We start from the raw sequence: 18,817 nt of genomic DNA, 5'->3' as shown, positions 1-18,817 counted from the left end.
TTAATGTTACATGAATTTGCAGTATTTGCCCTTTTTGTTTCAGCAGACATTGCATTATTAACACACTCGCATGATTTTCACATATTTCTTGTATTAAAAGCAACAAAGGACAACAGCATTAAGAAAAATATCAAAACATACCTTGTAATTTTAATGGTTTATGCCAGGTATTTGCTTAGTACTCTACCACTGTGACAGCGGAAAGCAGTCTGTGGATACATATACATAAAAGAAATGCATGCTCATGTTTGTAAATGTGTGGGAGGAAGAGTAAGTATGCACCAGAAATTAGTGTGTTTGTATTAAGAAAGGTCAGAATGGAAGAATTAAGAGAGACCTCTGCTAACATCCATCTCTATTTCTTTCAATTTCCTGTTGGATTACCTTAACCATCCTTATGTTTTCTCTTCCATCTCAGTTGGAAAGATAAGGTAAGTTATCAGCAGTAAGCCAAGGACTTAGTAAGATTCCTTATGCTTTTCTCTGAGTGCTCTATGTCATATGTTGCCATTATCTATTATACAACCAAACAGTAAAATTGGAAGAGCAATGTCACTTTAGTACAGTCCTTTGTGTGAGGCGGGGAATCAGTATTTTATCTGTGCAAGTTTGTTGCTTTTCCCTGTGGTGGCTGAAGACATGCCTCAAATTGCAGATGCATTTTCCTGGCAGAACCATTATTTTGTGCTTGCGAGTACCTGGTTTAATTAGCAAGCAAGTTGCAGAAACAAATGTTGCCAGTCAATGAGATTTCTGTAGAGGCCATAGCTCAGGTGCTGTTTCCATGAGTCCTGGTCCACTTGAAGAGGTATAGCTGAGTGCTGTACCAAAACAGTCATCAAATATGCACAGAAAAGTTTCATTCATTTTTAACACAAGCTTTACTGGAAATGTTTTTTTTTTTATTTGAGTGTTCTTATTTTTCTCCTATTTGAAATCCATTATTTGTAATTGTGTCAGTAGACTGATTGGCAGGCATTGATGTATTTCTTTTCATTGTTAGACCTGATTGAAATAAAGATACTAAATAAACAGAAAAAGCTGATATCCTGACTATCAGTTTAGACATTTTAATTTTAATAACATAAGACATTGATAATGACATTTTTGTTAACAGATGATGTTTGTACTAGGTACTTTTAATGTTACTATTAAGTTTTTAAATGCTGAGAACTAGAATTACTCATGATACGTAATTTATTTAAGTAGAAAATGAAAAGTGCAAGTTTTGCAAAGCTTATATTCTAGGGGCTGTCAGCAATTGCATTAAAGTTTAGCGAGCGGATCTATTCATCTTTATAAAACTGGCTCCTAAACACAGACAATCGGGAGGAGGCAGCATTCATATTATTGTTAGAAATGTTATATCAATGATTTGTTTTTCATCAACTCCTTCCATCTGGCCCATCTTTCTTCTAATTGTTACTTAATTGTATACAAGCAAACAGTTGGTCCATTTTTCTTCATCGTTTCATTCTGACACATTTCTATAAATGGATTTTGTCTTACAAACATGGTAATAGCATAAATTACAGAGATGAAATATGTCTGAAACAAAAATTATGATTTTTTTTTTTTGGTAATCTTTTCTTCAGGGGTGGATGTTTTATTAAATGACAGCCAAAGATATTTAAATAAGAGCCTAAATCAGGCTATTTATTAAATGCTTAGCAATAAACAAGCTTATAAACAGCATGAAATGATCACACTTTTAAAATCTGCTCATTCAGCCACACATCCCTAACACAGAAGAGCTCCCATTAGTCATAAGCACTGAAATAACTTTGCGGATACGTTTGTTTTTTTTTTTCCCCACTTTTCTTTGCAGAGAGAATGTGCTAATTTCATCAAGGTGCTTAAGGCTTACAACCAAACCCACTTGTACGCCTGTGGAACAGGAGCTTTTCATCCCGTCTGCACATATATTGATGTTGGAAGCCATCCTGAGGTAAACTATCTTAAAACAATATTTTTTCTTTTTTTCCTGTTTTTAGTCTTTATCGGTGTTTAGCCAGTCTCCTCCTCCTAAAATGCACTCTCACTAGTTTCTGTGGCTCGGTGAGGGGATCTGGTAGGGCCTGCTCCTGAATCAGGTGCTGACGTGCTGATTGATAAATCACAGCAGAATCTGTAGTTTTCTCCCCTACGCAGCCGCTTTTCACCCGGGGGCTTAAATAAATATGAATAAACCCATTCTGCCTTCTTCATGGAATTAAAAGCACTCTTTTTTTGGTCAGGACAGATAGCAGCTATGAGAGGGGTAGTTCAGCCTGTGTGCTTATTCTGGGATCATCTCTGTCCTTTAGTCTCCCACCCGTCAGTACAGTCTGTCATGACGGCAGCTTTCTCCCAGCTGGGAGTTAAAATAGTGTCACACATTCATAAATCCCACTTATCAGATTTTTCCTAACACACTGACAGTTTTTCATATGACCTAGGTTTTGTTTCTTTACTTTTTTAGTGAAAAAAAAAATCATATTTTCTTTATCTTTTCCCCCATTTTTTTTAATCTGTAGTTTACTGGTTTTTTTCAGTTAGTGCTGCAGAAAGCTTTCAGTAGCCCCTGTACTGCTTTGTGAGTGATTGTCATAACTAAAGAGATAAGCATGGTCTTCCCTGGTGAGAAACAGTGGCCCTCACAGAAAGCAATGGGACAATGCTGCTTTTCTTGGCTGAAAATTTGACTGTCATGTCTCTGTGCTCCACTTCAATCCTTTTTCTTTCCAGGAAAGCCAATCTTTTATTTTCCTACTAAGATGAATATGTAATATAAATTAGTCCACTTTTCTTTATTTTCAGGCTGGCTTACCTGAGTGTTCCTCCATGGACTGTTTCAGTTTAGTAACCAGGCTCTTGATGTCTTTTCAGCACTTTCTTAGTTTATAGATAAGTTTTACTGGTGAATCTATAGTTGTGTTACTTGTAGCTTCTGTGATCTCTGAAGAACAGCTCTTTCAAGTTAGCTTATGGTTTTGCAATTCAGGTTTTCAGATTTCCCTGAAAATAAAGACATCATTGTTAAATGAATGAGGACTCAGGTATTTAAAAATCAGAATTTCTTCTTGTAGAAAAATTAACAGAACAGAGTGTTGACTTTATAGTCTGGGAACCATTTTTCCCTATAAAAATGTCTTTTGATATTTGAAACATGAGCCTTTAAAATGTTCTAAGCATAAGATTTTGGAGGGATAAAGGAGCTGCAAAGTAGATGGGATTTTTTTCATATTCTTTAATACTTTATTCCAGAATGCATTCTTGGCAATTAGTGACTGTCTCTTGACCACACACAGTATGTCATTGCTTACTGCATTAAACAGATTCTCTGCTTCCTGAGATCCCTTTGGGAATTGGTAGACATATTAATTAACTCCAGTTCCGTAAGATGTGTGTCAATCAATTCTTGGCTATCTGCCAAGTGAATCTATCTGGAGAGAGATAGCTGGTATGAGGTCATTTACTTCTACATTTGGCTGTTTTATGACTGTACCATAAAACTAACACACACTTTATCAAGGATTTATAGAAAGGATGATCAGAGATGATATGCCAGATCCAACCTTGGTTTAACATTCTGGATTTTGAGATGCTTGAGTCAATGATGTGTTTGTCCCTGGAGCTGAAAGAGGATGTTTGTTTTAGCTTCTTTTTAGCAGTCCCTAACTATCAACAAAATCTGAATGGTTGCATTTTTGGTCATTTATGCAGTAAGCTTGTTAGTTCCTGTGTGCCTGAATCATTCTCTTGACTTGTGGTTTCACCTTTGCAAAGCAGGGAAGTCAGGAGTATGTTTATCTGAACTGTCTCAGACACTGTTATCTTTCTATTTCCTTTTCATACTTAAGCTACGAGTGAAGTCATCTTCACCTGCCCTTCCAGTGGCACAAGTTTCTGTATCCCCTGGACAGTTGTGAAGGAGGAGTCACTGCCTTCTCAGCCCAGGTCTGCCCATGGAGAGGGAAAGGGAGGCAGGCAGAAGTACTCAGGTCTTCTCAGGTTTTGACAAATGTGACAGTCAGCCTGGGTCCTGTCCCGTGCAAAGGTGAAAATGAGATGAATAAATAAATTTATTAGGTTTGCAATGAAAAATAATCTGGCTTGTCTCTGTCTCTCAGTTAGAGCCTGTTCCTTCCTTTCGCATACCACCTAGCCAGGAATTTCAAATGTTCATCTCCTCCCAGAGCCGGAGAAGAGGAGGGTGTTTGATTGACAGTAGCTATTAGAGACACCATGAATGGGGGGGTTGTGATACAGTATTAACCCCTACACCCCTGCACAGTGCATCTGTGAGAGCCAGATGGTTTACATTGTCATGTCAGACAGCAGCACTGGACGTGTCAAGGAGCCACTGCTTCTGCATCATGTATAGTTTATATCTCCCTGGCATACTAAAAAAGGTAAAAAGTATGACTGAAGGCAAGTGGTTGATTTTGAGTTAAAAAATTGCCATCTAAAACGTTTCCTGAAGATTCATTTTCTGCCACAACACTTGTGGAAAATTAACTGACTTCACCATCTGCTTATTTATTTTTCAAGCACTTAGAGAGGTAAATGTGAACTGATTAGGGAAATAGTCGGGGAATGTACCTACTGTCTAATAAGACTGCTTGTTTATCTGAGCTCTGAATATAACCCACCTGCCTGAGTCTGATGGAGGAGAGGAAATTAGTTTGTGCCAAACTGAAGAGGATGAAGAAGTGAAATTTAAAGAAAAGAGTGGCAAGTGATAGAAGAGACACTAGAGGCAATTGGAGCAGGCTGCAGGAGGCTGGAATATGGTACAATTTCTATGATTAGGGAAAGGAAATAAATTACTTTGTATGACAGTCATAAAGTAATGGGAATATGAATTGTTATATCTGCTGAATATCTCTTCAATATGAAGCAGTGTATTGCAGCCCCATTCCATATTTGAAGAAAACCATTTCTAGTGATGAAACTAGGCAGGTCTAATTGAGTTTGATGAAGTACAGTATCAAAAATAATAATAAAAAGGTAAAAGGATATGAACAGCGTGCTGTGCATCTGATTAAAAATGATCTGTGCAAATGTATACAACCTAATATGTTGTGAATTATACACAGAATAAGGAGTAAAGCAGACTAATCTTTCCTTAAATCCATTCCAGATGTGTAAGTGAATAACCACAGTATTTAGAGAGAAGAATAAAGTTAATGTTTGAATAGGCTTTAAGCACGTAAGCTATGAGTAAGCAGGAAAGAACATATTTAGAGAGAACATAGCATGTGTATACGCAGAAAATACCTGAGAAGAGCCTAATTTAAAGCTTGAGATCATCCATTAGAGAGGCTATATTTGTACCTTCACTGAATGGGGCAAACTGGCTCATATGCAGATGTCTGTATTGTATGTGCCTGAGTTTAGGTGAGATGACCTAACACAGACACCTACACCAACTTCAGCGATCCAGGCTTAGGCAACGTGTCATTCTTTCCACATAACACAACAGAATACAAGAAACCAATTACCAGACAAAACAAGAAAGTAATTAGTAAAGCCATGTTCTGCTCCCACTGACTTCTGACGAAATGGGATTGGATGTGTAGGAATGTTGTACTTAACGGTTGCAAAATTACACAAGTCAAGATCTGTGCTTGAAAGGAACAAATCCAACTGCAGGGAGAAGCAGAGGTGCATTAAAACCCACTAGAAAATCACAACAGGATGCAGAATGCACCTGCCTGTGCATGTCTGAGCAGGGGAAGGAGCCCTGCTCCCTGTCCCCAGGGCTCCCTTTGGGGTGGTTTCTGTGAACCAGCAGGGAAAGAACAGGATTTACCATTTACTTAACCCTTACATGCAGGTGGAGGTATAGAGAATGCCCTATATAGAACGTTTGGGTTTTTTTTAATGCTCAGACAGGCATTGCAAGAGCTGTACAAAATTGTTTGCCAGATCCTCAGCAGGAATACATTAGGATTTCTTCAACAGAGGTAAATCAATAGATGCTGTCTGAAGAACTAACCCGGCTTCTTTTATTGTCTCCTAATCCCAAATTTCTTGTCATTGTCCAACAGATTAAAACTCTTTTTTAACTGTATGAATTTAAAAGGTCTGGGATCACTTTACTTGCAGGTTATTTCGCATTCTTAATCAATAAAGAAGCTCTAAATTTAGTTCAGATTTATGATGTACATAAAACATGAAGTTATAGCACATGAAGTTGTATAACACTACCACCTGTAACATATTTACTTTTTCCGGACTCTGTATATTTTAAAAATCTTTGGTTCAACTCATAAAATTTTGCTGAATTATACTTTCCACTTTTCTTTATCCCTTCTGTACTTCACATTAGAAGAGGTCTAGAGTGCATTTTCTAAGTAATGGACATCCTGTTCTGATACATTTATGCATCTGTCTTTTTTGTCTGTCTGTATATATGTCTGTATATATTATATATATGTATATAGCGATGGAAGAGAAGTTTTTTTTCCTTTGACTTTGAAGGAATACTTTACTTGAAGGACCAGTGTTACTGCTTGTAGAAAACGTGTTGTGTTTCATTATCTAGTATAAAATTCAGGGTGAAACATTGACTTCAGGAGTAGTAGATATGGCATAAATTGGCCTACCTTCATTGAAGACAGCAGAGCTGTGTCAGTTTACATCAGTTAAGATTCTGATCTGTGGTTTTGAAGTAAAATATTTGAGTAAATTATTTTTTAAGTTAAGAATCACCTCAGGGTAATTTGCTTTCCATCCAATTAGTTACACCTTTATACAGCATTTATATGCTTGCCAAATACATAGAGAAAATATGAAGGAAAAAGATACTGTTAAAGGATTATTCTCATTTGTGATATAACAATTGGACGATAAAATGAGTATTCATCACATACTAGTTCTAAGCATCACTACAATCATGGAGAAATGCCAATAAGAGATCTAGTTTACAGACTAACAGCCTATTTTAGTTCAGAGATGCTTTAACCTTTTTAAACCTTTTAAATCCTGTTAGTATAGCACATGAAAATGAAACTGAAGAGCCAGATCTCTAGCTTATGTATACTGTAAGTACATTTAGAGCACTTCTTTCAATTATCTGTGTAGTTTACCAATGGGAAAAAAAGAGAACTTCTCTCAGATATTTAAAGGCTGATATACTTCACCTTGTTTCATAAAAAGCAGGGTAATGATTTCTACTATATTGGGAAATACCAGGTACTGGACATTTTTGCTGTACTGATGTTCTTGTTTGTGGAGGGTGGCAGGTAACAGGATAGCCAGCATTAGACACACATCTGTCCAGGCATCTCACAGGGTCACTAGCCAAAATCACAAAATAAAGGGGCTTGATTTCTCTGGAGGCACTGGGTCTGCAAACCATCACTTCTGCTGCTCCACATGAGATCAATTTCCAGTCCCTTAGGCTACCCTGTTTGAAAACTCTTTACATAAAATCAGGCTTTTCACACATGTACCATTTACCTTCACGTGCTAAAAAGAATAAATCTTGGCATAGCTATAACCTTTCTAGCACTTTTTGAAGTAGATAGTTTTATATACAGTTATATGGAATTATATATAGCATATGATTCTTTTTCTAAGCCGTAATTCTCTATGTCATTGTTTGGGACGGGATGTGCTATGGGAACTTTCCAATGACCTGTAGACAATATTTACAAGAGGAGTACTGGGAAGGGACAGAGAATATGACAGTCCTTTCTTGTAAGACAACTTGATTCATTTGTTCTGGTAAGGTTTGACAAATATTCTGTAAGGAAACAAGGATTTGTTGTTGGAAGCTTTAACCATCATGCCAAAGCGTGTAGTTCTTACAGGCTGAGTGTTATGTCCCAAATGGCAACTCTTGTTACATGGTATTATCTTGTGATAAAGTTACAGAAGCAGAAGGTCACCATAAAAAGGTAACTTGATTCCCATTTAAAAGACTTTTTGAAAAACTCCATAAACCCCTTTGTAAACAAATATGAATCAGGTTGATGGCTAAATGTTACTATTTGTGAAGGCCTGTCTTGGAATACACTGCAGATCTCCTTTGACTTCAGCTGTATTTTGAACGCTTGTTTGCTAAAAGAGAACTTAAACCAGAAAACCTCAGATTTTTCAAAACTTCATCCTGTCATCCCCAACCAAAATACTATTCCAGTAACAATTTATTTCCAGAGTAGATCCTTTAAAGTAGGACTATTAGGCATTATGTGATAATTTAGTTGTCAGAATAGTTTAATTTATGAGGTAAACTTCTCCAACTGCATAGCACACATGGCAGCAATGGCTGATTTCTTTCCTACTCCTCACTGTTGGGAAAGTCTACACAGCTGCTACTGGTATTTTATGTCCAGCAAAGTGAGGTAGCGAAGAGAAAAATTTTGGAATAGATTTTTTTCCAAGTATCGTATTTTAACAACATAAGAACTCATTTCCTAATAAAAATTATTAATGCATACCAAACTTTTGATGTAAACCACACAGTTAAAAGTATAATACTTTAAATTTGCAGCTAATGTTTATTATCCTGACATATTCAGTTAAGAAAGACGTGTCTTTATGACAGCTGAATATTTGACAACTACCTGATCCATTTGATCTTCAATTTGCCAATGTAAAGGTATATTTGTAAGAATAGGACTATTCCAAATCATATGCATGCGAAGAATCTGGCTCAGTATCTTAAAATTCAGCTGCAGTACAAATATCATTTTTGGGGAAAGTATTTAGCAAAGAGCTCATGCTTTAATCATCGCCAGGAAATGTGCACATTGTAGGTTTTCAGCTGTCATTTAATGCATTCAGTCTTGTCCTTGCACATTTCATAATTACACCTAAGCAATTTGGAATCTATTTATGTCTAAAGTGACAGAAAGTCAGTAATTATGTCTCAAGTTCACTCTGAGATTTACAAGTTGAACATTTACATGCAGGAAATGAAATCAAATTTTAAACTATCATAAGTCAAAACAGTGCGGTTGGCTATTTTATTTCTTCGCCTTTATTCCTCAGTCTACAGACTTAAATGGTTTATGCAAGATAGTTGCAGAATTCTTTAGCAAGTCATACAAAGGAGAGGTATAAGATATGATGAGAAGCAGAACAAAGACATGGAGTTTACAACTGCAAGGACCATTTGTTGCACAGCAGAAAACACTAATGAAACCCCTATTATTATTCAAGTCTGATCAGTTTAGCTATTCGGCATCTAACTTTTGTTTAAGACTTGATAAATACATCCAAATTGCTATGACAGACATCCCAGTTTATTCTTGAGTGGAAAAAATTAAAAAATCAACTCCAGAACTATATTACTTTAATATTACATTATACATATGTTTTAAAGAAAATGTAAATTGAAATCACTCCACAGGTGATGTTCCAGCACCCTACAGTTGGTTTTAATAAAAAACTTCCCTGAGATGAGAGAGAACTCATAAGGATCTGTAGAGAGTGTTGAGTTTTCTGTGGATCTCGTCTGATCACTAGAGACATGAGATGACACAAAAAAGCTTGATAGTAGCAAGATCCTGCATATTCTTCTCCATTCACACAAAATAACTGTTAACACAGAATTTTTCTTAGTTTTTCTTGGTGCAAAAAGAGTCCAGTGAGAATAACAGTGTCAAATTTGAACGCCTTGCCTCCTAATGAGAGGAATCTGTGCACTAGCATGCTTGCATTGAGATAACTGAGAAGACTATTGTTCCCTCACCATACATGGCTTTCTCCTTCTGTGGCTGAGAAATGCTGGTTGATTGCAGTGGAGAACTGTATACAGTATGGCACAGCTGAATGACTTCCATGAATAAGAAACCACAGCCAGTTGACATATTCATTAGGTTCAAAGAAATGAGTCTCAGAACTGTGGGAAAACTTTTGTTTATGCTGCTGAAGGGGAGAAAAATAAAAGAGTGAGATAGAAAGAGACCTCCATGGAAGTAAATTGGCAGAGTGGAGTGTGCACACACGCACGTGCAGAACAGTTGGGTGGATTTTCACTTATACTATGTGCAGTGTCTTGCATTGTGAGTCCATGCCTTAAGCTGTGGCTAACTTTGAATATGCTCAAATAACGAGTGATTCAAGTTAAAGATACTCTTTAGATTTGGGTCATTTTTATTTTTTGTTTTAAATGTGGAGTGATTTTTCCTAGTACCAGTTGTCTTCAGTGGAATTCCATATGACTTATACAGGTATAACTGACTGGGTTTCACTCTTCTTTTATAGAGTCACAGAAGAAAACTTTAATTTCTAGTATTGTTCAAGTGATGACTCAAAGTTTTGTGACTGCTTTAAGAAAATTATTTTTAGTGATGGCTACCAGTGGAGCTGAAAATACACGCAATGTTTACATTTGGATGTTAATTATTAATCCTATCAATTAAAGGAAGTTATGATTAATTATTTATTTACACAATGTAAATACTCCCACTGGCACATTATTACCTTTACCATGACATGATACAGTTTTCCTAATTCATTACAGACTTAGATTGTACTTTTAAGAGAGATGGCAGTCATATTAAGATTTTGATCCAGTTTTCTGGGTGGAAATATGTTCGTTCATCAGCAGAGCCCATAACATTTCTAGTAGCAGAGAAGTTCAGCATTTGCCTCTTGTTAGAATAACAATCGAAAATATTAACCCAACTTCACAGTCATGAAACATATGCAAAATTTCATCCACACACCTCCTGAAACAAAGACAAGTATGGCTGAATCCTTTGATCTCTCAACCAACATGGGGGAGGAAAAAAAAAAAAAGAAACAAACCAAACCACCATCTGTTGGGAAACCAATGTAATAAAAACAGTATAAAGCTAGCCTATAGAATAGACTGACTTAATTGAGGAAATGACTTATAAATAGAATTATTTCTTGATTTAGAGGTGTAGGAGGAAGCAAAACTGAAAGAAGGAGTTACCAAGCAGAGGTTTGGATAGATCAGCATCAAAGCCACATTATTCATTGTGGGAGCCACGTCACAAAGCTCCAGTTGACGAGGGCTGACCTCGTGAAAAAGAATCACATTTTAAGCGTGATTTCTGCAGCTGAAGGAAGTGACTGTATTGCGTTCATAGCTCAGTACAAACATCTTGTCAAATAAGCTTTAAACAACCAAGGTCACAATGCAGCAGGTTTTAGCTGTGGGTGATGCTCCACATACAGGCCACAGGGCTGTGAAATGCAGAGCAGCAAACTAACCAGTTATATTAAATAGTCAGGCATAAAGACCTAACCAAGACCCTATTAATGTTATTCGACTTCACTGGACTTTGTCTAAAATGATATGAGAGCTGATGTGTTGTGAAGTGCCTTTCAGGCCTGATTTTTAAAAGCTGTAGGATATATTTAGTTACATGCAAATCTGATAATACTGCCTATCTCCATGCTTTCAGGCAAGTGTAATATTTATCGTTTCTGTGTGTTCACAGTGTGTGAGCTTAATGGTACATCAGCACAGGGACTGGTCTGCGGTTCGTCCCAGGAAGGGACCCACAGAGGCTGCGTATGACCATGCTGCAGGCGGCTCCGCAGTGGTGGAGAGGGTCATGCCAGGGCATCTCCCCAAAACCTCCTCTTGATGTTGCTGCTGGCTGTAAGATTCTCAGTCACTCAGATTTCCCAGAAAAGGGGCATTTCCCCAAAGGAAAGATGAAAACACTCATGGATTTAAAAGCAATCTTTCAAACAGTTTTAGGAAAGACAAAAGTCACTTTCCGCAATGTGAGGCCTCCTTGGTGTGCTTCCAAGCTCCTTATACATCTCTTTCTTTCATCAACAGCTGCATTTGGCATGACAGAACTGGCTTCTCCACAACAATTAGATCTTATTTCTCCTTTGATAAAAAGCAGAGCAACTGCAGGTGAAGCTACTCTTTCTGTTAGTAAAGAGCAGTGTATAGGTATTTCCCGCAGTTGCCTGGTGGAACAGGAAATAATTGTTCTCTTACTGTCTTGACCATCCCCATTTTTATGTACAGACTCATATTTATGTGAAAATCCTTTCATAATACTTTCCAGATGCCTCCTTGCCTTTACAATGTTTTGAAACTGAGTTTCTTCTCTGCGCTGTGTTTTACAGTGTCTCAAATTTGTTACTAAGTGTGTTCAAATCATAAAATTCCACAATTCCATAGGTTAGTAAGAATATAATGCTAAAAATTGATGCTTTGATCAGTAATTAGTACTTTGCTTCTTCTTAAGGAGAGAATTAAATGAATCATGTAAGAAAGTGAATAAGAATTGATCCCATGTATGCCATGCACACAGAGAAGATGGCCACAAGATGAAGGATCTCTGCAAAAGAAGAGAAGATATAGTTTTACTATTGTGTCACTGTCTAACTTTGCTAAATACCTTTACAAAGGATAAAGAAAATGGTTTCTATCAGTGTACAACCTTTCATCTTTCTGCATCCCATGTTTTGCTGGCATAAGATAACACAGAGAGATTAACAATCAGGTATTTCAAGATCTTAAAAGTCTGACAGGAGACAAAAACCTTCATCCTTCTTTATACAATAGGAGACCTAGCACAGTAAGGTATGCTTGATTGATGCAATAGTACCTGTCAGCAAGAAAAAAATCCAGTTTTGAAATGCGTCATGGCTTAGACAGAGATTGTATTTTATGCAGGAAAGGAACACAGGACTATGCATAAAATAATCTAAAAATAACAGTCATGGAAGCAGTGCATAGGCATAAATAATTATCTTCCTTATACATTAGTCCATGTAAATTTTGCAATGAAGAATTAATCAATTTACTGCTGAAAGACTGTGGGAGATTAAGAATAGTACTGAAACAGGCAGTGTCTTAAACATTTATCATTGTCCTATATGCCTCCTGCTTGTGTGATGCGGGAAATCAAACTCAGTGATCACAGCAACTCTTTCTGTCCTAAAAGTCTACGAATAAAACCACTTGAAGTCAGCTGGGGAAAAAAAAAAATAGTACTCTTCCATTCATTCTCAGTTCTAGCTTACACAGTTTGTAATAACTTTTTTTCTGTTTGTGACACTCAGTAAGTCTGTTTGGAAATGTGCAGGCTCCTCTTTGAGCTCCTGAGCATAAACCATACAGAATCTCTGTATCGTCCCTCGAATACCATTCCTGTGAAGGAAATGTGCTGTGCCCTCTGTTCCTTCCTTCGCCTCTCCCTCATTTATATAAGACAAATAATTTAGTGACTTTGAACTGACTCAGATAAAATATATTCCTCTGACTCACTCATGCCTCTTCGGACTTTGAGTAAATTAGTTATTTCCGAAGTAACTCATTTCATTGGAAAAGAGTGAGTAATTTTGTACCATTACTTGGAAACTCAGGAAAATAAGAGCTGATAATTGCTTTTTTTTCTTTCTTTTCAGCTTCTGTAGTATTTGCCGTGTACAATTCACATATGGTTATTTTTATTTATTCCCAGAAGGGAACTTTGTTTTTTAAAATGTGGTTTGTCTTTAGCTTGGTGAGTCAGAAAGGAATGTGCAAAACACATTCGATGAACAACCAGTACACATTGGATGAAAAACCAGTTACCACTGGAAAACTTAGATAGAGGTATAGTGTAGAATGAATAAATGTATCATGATGATTTCATGCCTATTAGAATTGTCAGTGACTTGCTATGTCATCTAAACTATTCTAATTTGTGTTCATTTGCAGTCATCTGCAAGTCTGGACTGTCTTCTCACCTGTAGTGATATAAATCACAACTAGTGATTCTTGCAGTGCAGCATTAATTTGCATTTTAATTCTTTCTTCTACAAATATTGCACAGCTAATCATAATTATATACGTTGTCCAACCCCAAACAACTCTCTTCCTATTTAGTGTAGGTGTCAAACAGTTCCAGAAGAACTGTAATTTAACTTTTCTCTTGTATGATAACACCCATTTTAGTTAAGAAATGCTACCCAGTTTATGAAAATCTGTGGATTCCTGTGAGTTGCAACATTGTCACACTCAAGGAAATACGTTAATAAACGTTCTTGAGTACATAATCAGATGAGAACACAATACTCTCCATTAATGAAATATGATTCATAATGAATCTTGCATGGGAGTGCTAATAACTACCTTTAGGTTAAAGTGCTCAGATGTCACAGTATAACAATATCTGTCTTAGATGTGTATCATTACAGCAAAGTAATTAAAGGTTACTTAGCTGTTAAATGGTTACCTTGGAGGAATCCTTCAGCAATGTGGCTTCAAACATGCCTTCACAATGAAATTAATTAAGCAAATTAAATATCAGCCTCAAAGTAATCTATTTTATGTGCAGAATATCTGGCATAAAAATATATAATACGATTCATGGCAGAAAGCTGAGGAGTTGAAGATATTTCTACTTCTTTTTAAATCTAAAACGATCTTGGTTGTTCTTACATGTAAAATAAAGTTTATGCTATTGGATTAAAAAGCACGATGACAAAATTGCCAAAGAGAAATGGAATATAAAAGTTTTCATGGTCACATTCCATGTGCTGTGTGAGTGCAAAGCTCAAGTAGCACCACTCAGGGTAAGAGATGTATTAAAGTTCACTCAATCCTTTTCACACCTCTGTGCTACATGGAGTTAAAAGCCTGGTAACAAGTGACTAGAGTTTTGCTAACAGCTTAGTCTGACTCATCAGGAGGATGCTTTTAGGGATTACTAGCTTTCTGCCTTCTTCTGTATTTAATATAAACCACACCAGGAAAATTGAGTAAGTGGCTTGATCTGGATATAAACGTTTCTCATCACTCATTTGAGTGGGAATATGACATGGGCAACAACAGTGACAGAATGGAGCACTACAGAAACAAGATAAAATTATTTTTTCCTCATAATTTCCATGCTGAACTGAAAGCTCATTTCATAGATTTTATCTTAAAAATTATTCCCTAACATGCAAACAGGCAGTGACAAATACACAGTGTATTCTGTTTTCTTCCTTGTTTAAAGAGAAACAATCCATTAGATAAATACATCATTCATCTGAGACCTTTTCATTTGTAAGCAAGAAGGTGCAAAGTTCAGATTTCTGCTGTCCTCCTGAAACATTGGCCTTGCTCCAGGCAATGGCATTATTCACATACCTTAAGTTTACTCTTATTTAAATGTTTTGCCTGATCATGTCTTTTGAAAAAACAGAAAAAAAGTAAAAAAAATCTGTCTAATGCTGCAGAAATATTTGCTCACAACACAGCTAGGGAAGTATTAGCAGAAGAAAAGGAAAGATGAAGAATTATTGAAATAAATCTGCTTTTTTTCATGCTATGTGTTTTTATGCCAGTGAGATAATAAACAGTGGTGGCATCATCTTATTGGTGATATGCACGTCTTGTTTGAGCATGTCACCAATGTTATGGGTTCTTCTCCAGTCCTTAGGCTTCTGCTGAGGCAAAGTGTTTTGACCTTGATTGGTTTTGCTCTCTGCAATTTAGATTTCTTTAAAGATGAAGCTTTAGTCATTGTCATGTGAAAATGATCCTATGTCTCCAGGCCAAAAAAATCCCCAGACAACTAAATAGCAGTGATAGAGCTATCTGTCCACTGGATAATCTTAAGATGCCCTTCAAAGACTCTTTACACATACAAGGACCAAGACTGTGGAAAGTTATGTTTGTGTAAAAGAAAAAAAAAAATAAAGTCTTAATACTGGGATTCTCAAAAATTGGTCAGTTTTCTGAGCTGCAGCTTCTCAGATAATACAGATTTTTTCTTCATGGGAACAGTAAAAGCATATATACTGATTGATTCAGTGACGTGGAAACAGTTCTTGAAGCAGAATTAGGAAAAAAAATAATTGGCGAAGATTCTCTTCCAATGAGTTCTTTGAGTTCTTTTGCCCTGAGGTATGACTTTTTTTTTAATTATGAAATGCTATATGTGTAATCAGAAAACAAATGGCATTGATTACTTTTTCAAAGCAGTAACTCTAATCATTTCATCCTATACTTCCAGGTTGTTTGAAGTACAGAACCAACATGAAACCTGAAAGTGTTTTGCCATTTGTATAGATCAGCATTACTCCCTGTAGCTAATGTTTACTTACAAGCTTGCAAAGGGTTTCATGAGGGATATGAGTGCAGCTACAATGCAAACCATGTGTCAAAAAGCAGAAAACTACGGAGTGATAGTGCCGTTGTTTTTTCCCTTTACTTGATCCAAGTTTCATTTTCTGTTTGGCTAAGCATCAGTGATCGTGAAGGTGGTATATCAACAATAGTCATGGTGGCACATTCAATTTAATTAGAGCTGGCTGAGGTGCTTAACTCTGTTTACTTTTTCTGAAAAACAATTTATTTTATTCTGTTTTAACAAACCTTTCTGTTTATGCATTTCATCATCTTTTGTTATAAGAAACAGGGATCTGGTTTCATTACTCAAGTGTGGGAGTAATGAATGAATAAGTCTTCATCAGCCTACTGTTGCTGTACCTAGGATCTTTTCCTGGAATACTTACTGAAGAACAAATCCCATGAAGTCAGTAGAGTTTAGTCTAGATCATGAATTTAGATTCCTGACTAAAAACCTATGAACCTCATAATGAATTTAAGACATGGAGAGATTGGACATCATTTAACATGAAATGGCCACAAAGATGCTTTCAACAGGAATAATATAAAAATAAATGTTTCAGACACGAGTACAACATTTCATGTATTCTCTTAAAGATTTGAGGGGTTAAATAGAGCTGTAGTGGGGGAGGTCAGTTTTGTTTAACCTCAGGAGAGGTTAAAAGGGAGCCAAAACAGTAAAGTTCAGAGAAGACGGTGGGAGTTTTGATTATGAAAGAGCTCTCTTCACGACTTAAGCCTTGTCCATAAGCAAACTTGTGAATGTCTCACTCAGGCATTTTCGGTTCAGTTTAAGTAGGATTTCAGGTCTGGTCTTAGCTTCCTGGAAGTAACTGAAAATAAGCTGCTCTTAGACTGGGCTCACTGTGTGGACATGGAGTGCATGTGTTTACCAGAATCTCATTACATTCAAACATAGTGATACAAGGCTGCAGATTAGTGCTTGCACTCAAAAGACTGTTTAGCCTTTCAAAGGATTTTGCAGGAAAGCAAGCTGGAATACAAGCTCTTTCTGCTTGGCATTTGCAGGTTTCCGAATTTGGCTTTTATTTCTTTGTGTAATTGTGTTTTTATGCAGACACTGGAAAGCCATGACCCACTGTAAAAAGGATTACCTTGACAGGAGATAATAAGAAGACAGTGTAAAGGATGGTTAATACAGAACTGCTAAATCTCTCTGTACAAAGATTATAGCACAATAAATTTTTTAACTCAAGGTACTTTCCTGACATTATAAAAACAGCCACATATCAGAACCACAAAATAAAAGTCTTAAAGAGAGGGCTAATGTAAAATAAAGGAAAATGCCTTCTTATTTTTTGTAGAAGGATAATATAGAATCCATTTATTTTAGCTGACGTTGTAGCAAGTAGTTTAGATAATACTTAATGACTTAGATATTTTTACAATTAGTATATTTCATGGGGTATTAAAGATAATAAATAAGGAAATACTTTAAAACAGATAGTAGAAGGTAGTAAGAAAAGCTGGAGATTTCAAGTACTTACAAAAAGCCTAACGTCTTACTTGTATGAAGCAATGACTTGATCTCATGAGACACATTAGCCATCTGAGTAAGATCCAATCCTGATCCAAAATTATTCCTTTGGTGGAAAGAAATAAAAAGAAGAGGATTTTATTCAGCTATACCTACAACAGGTTTTTATGTATTTGGTCAGTAAGCAGCATGGTCAGAAACAAATCCAGACTGAACCAAATATCTCATTCACAGTGATCAGTAGCTACTTTTTGATTTCTGTAGAGCTAGGATTAGGCTTTATGTGGCAGTCTGTCAAATTTGGGCACTAATTACCTATGCATTCAATTGTGCACTAAGGTGATTTTATGAAAAACAGTCTCAGAACCACATGCAGAAAGAACTTAAGCAAATTATTTCACTGGTTTCAGCGAGATTACTCATATATGTAAAGTAAAACCAAATCTGAAGTCTTTCTGCATTTAAATACTTCAAAAGGACAAACTGATTTTCAGTCTCACAGACCCTCTATAGGCAGCACCATAGAAAGAACATGGAAGAGGAAACGAGGGAGATTTGGGGTCACTTAGTGCCAGGGGACACTGTGTCGTGAAACGGACAGTCAGAAAGATGAACAGGTGATAACAGGGAAGTATGTTGGAAGAACTGAGACTTTCAGTATTTTACTCTTCCCTGGTGTAAGATAATTTACTTCCTCTAGACTTTGATTACAGCCTAATTTCAGAGAGTAGAAGGTGTTTTACCTGATTTAAATCACTAGAAACATGGTCAGCTGGTATAGTTCTCCTGCCTTATGCTTTGTCAGTGTAGAGAGTTATGCAGCTTTAGAAATAGTGCTTGTCTTTCTCACCTATAATCATATCTGGGATGTTCACAATCATTAAATAAAAATAATTAAATAAAAGGAGGCAGTCACTCAGAAGCAATGCACTTCAGAAAAGTTCCCGAATATCGATTTACATTTCTCTGAACTAGAAAGAATAGAATTATACAAATTAAATTCAATAAGGGAACTCAGGAAGCAGTATGAGATTTCAGATACAATTTAATTGTACAAGAATTGAGGCAAATTATTATCCCATTAAAAACAATCCACATCAGCCTTCAAAAAGCCATGAACTTAGGTACTGCTGTTAAATTTAGATTTTAGTGTTCAGACTCTTGAAATGTAACAGTGCACACATGTATGTCTGTTAGAAGCATTTGATGTTCTTCCTTAGACATTGTCATCTAAGACAGTAGATCAAATCCGCATGCTGAAAATTATATAAATGACT

General features: G+C 36.3%; 1 protein-coding gene across 5 annotated transcripts in view; it reads left to right on the top strand.

Annotated features, from left to right (window-relative positions):
• The window catches only part of SEMA3A (semaphorin 3A), a 521,794-nt gene that overhangs the window by 418,213 nt on the left and 84,764 nt on the right, over nucleotides 1–18,817 (top strand). For 4 of the 5 annotated variants that reach the window (XM_071803502.1, XM_071803499.1, XM_071803501.1 and 1 more), the window contains one exon: nucleotides 1,829–1,948. The exons of the other annotated variant lie outside the window; for it this stretch is intronic. Coding sequence is in view for 3 of the 4 variants with exons in the window: in XM_071803499.1 (XP_071659600.1) it covers nucleotides 1,829–1,948 (120 nt within the window). In the remaining variant the exon portion in view is untranslated. The remainder of the gene's footprint in view (nucleotides 1–1,828; nucleotides 1,949–18,817) is intronic. 5 annotated transcript variants of the gene reach the window in all.

This window comes from Patagioenas fasciata, chromosome 1, assembly GCF_037038585.1.
Source record: "Patagioenas fasciata isolate bPatFas1 chromosome 1, bPatFas1.hap1, whole genome shotgun sequence".
In the NCBI taxonomy this organism is placed as follows: Eukaryota; Metazoa; Chordata; class Aves; order Columbiformes; family Columbidae; genus Patagioenas; species Patagioenas fasciata.
Note: the sequence above shows the minus strand (reverse complement) of the source record. Positions and strands in the feature narration are given on the sequence as shown.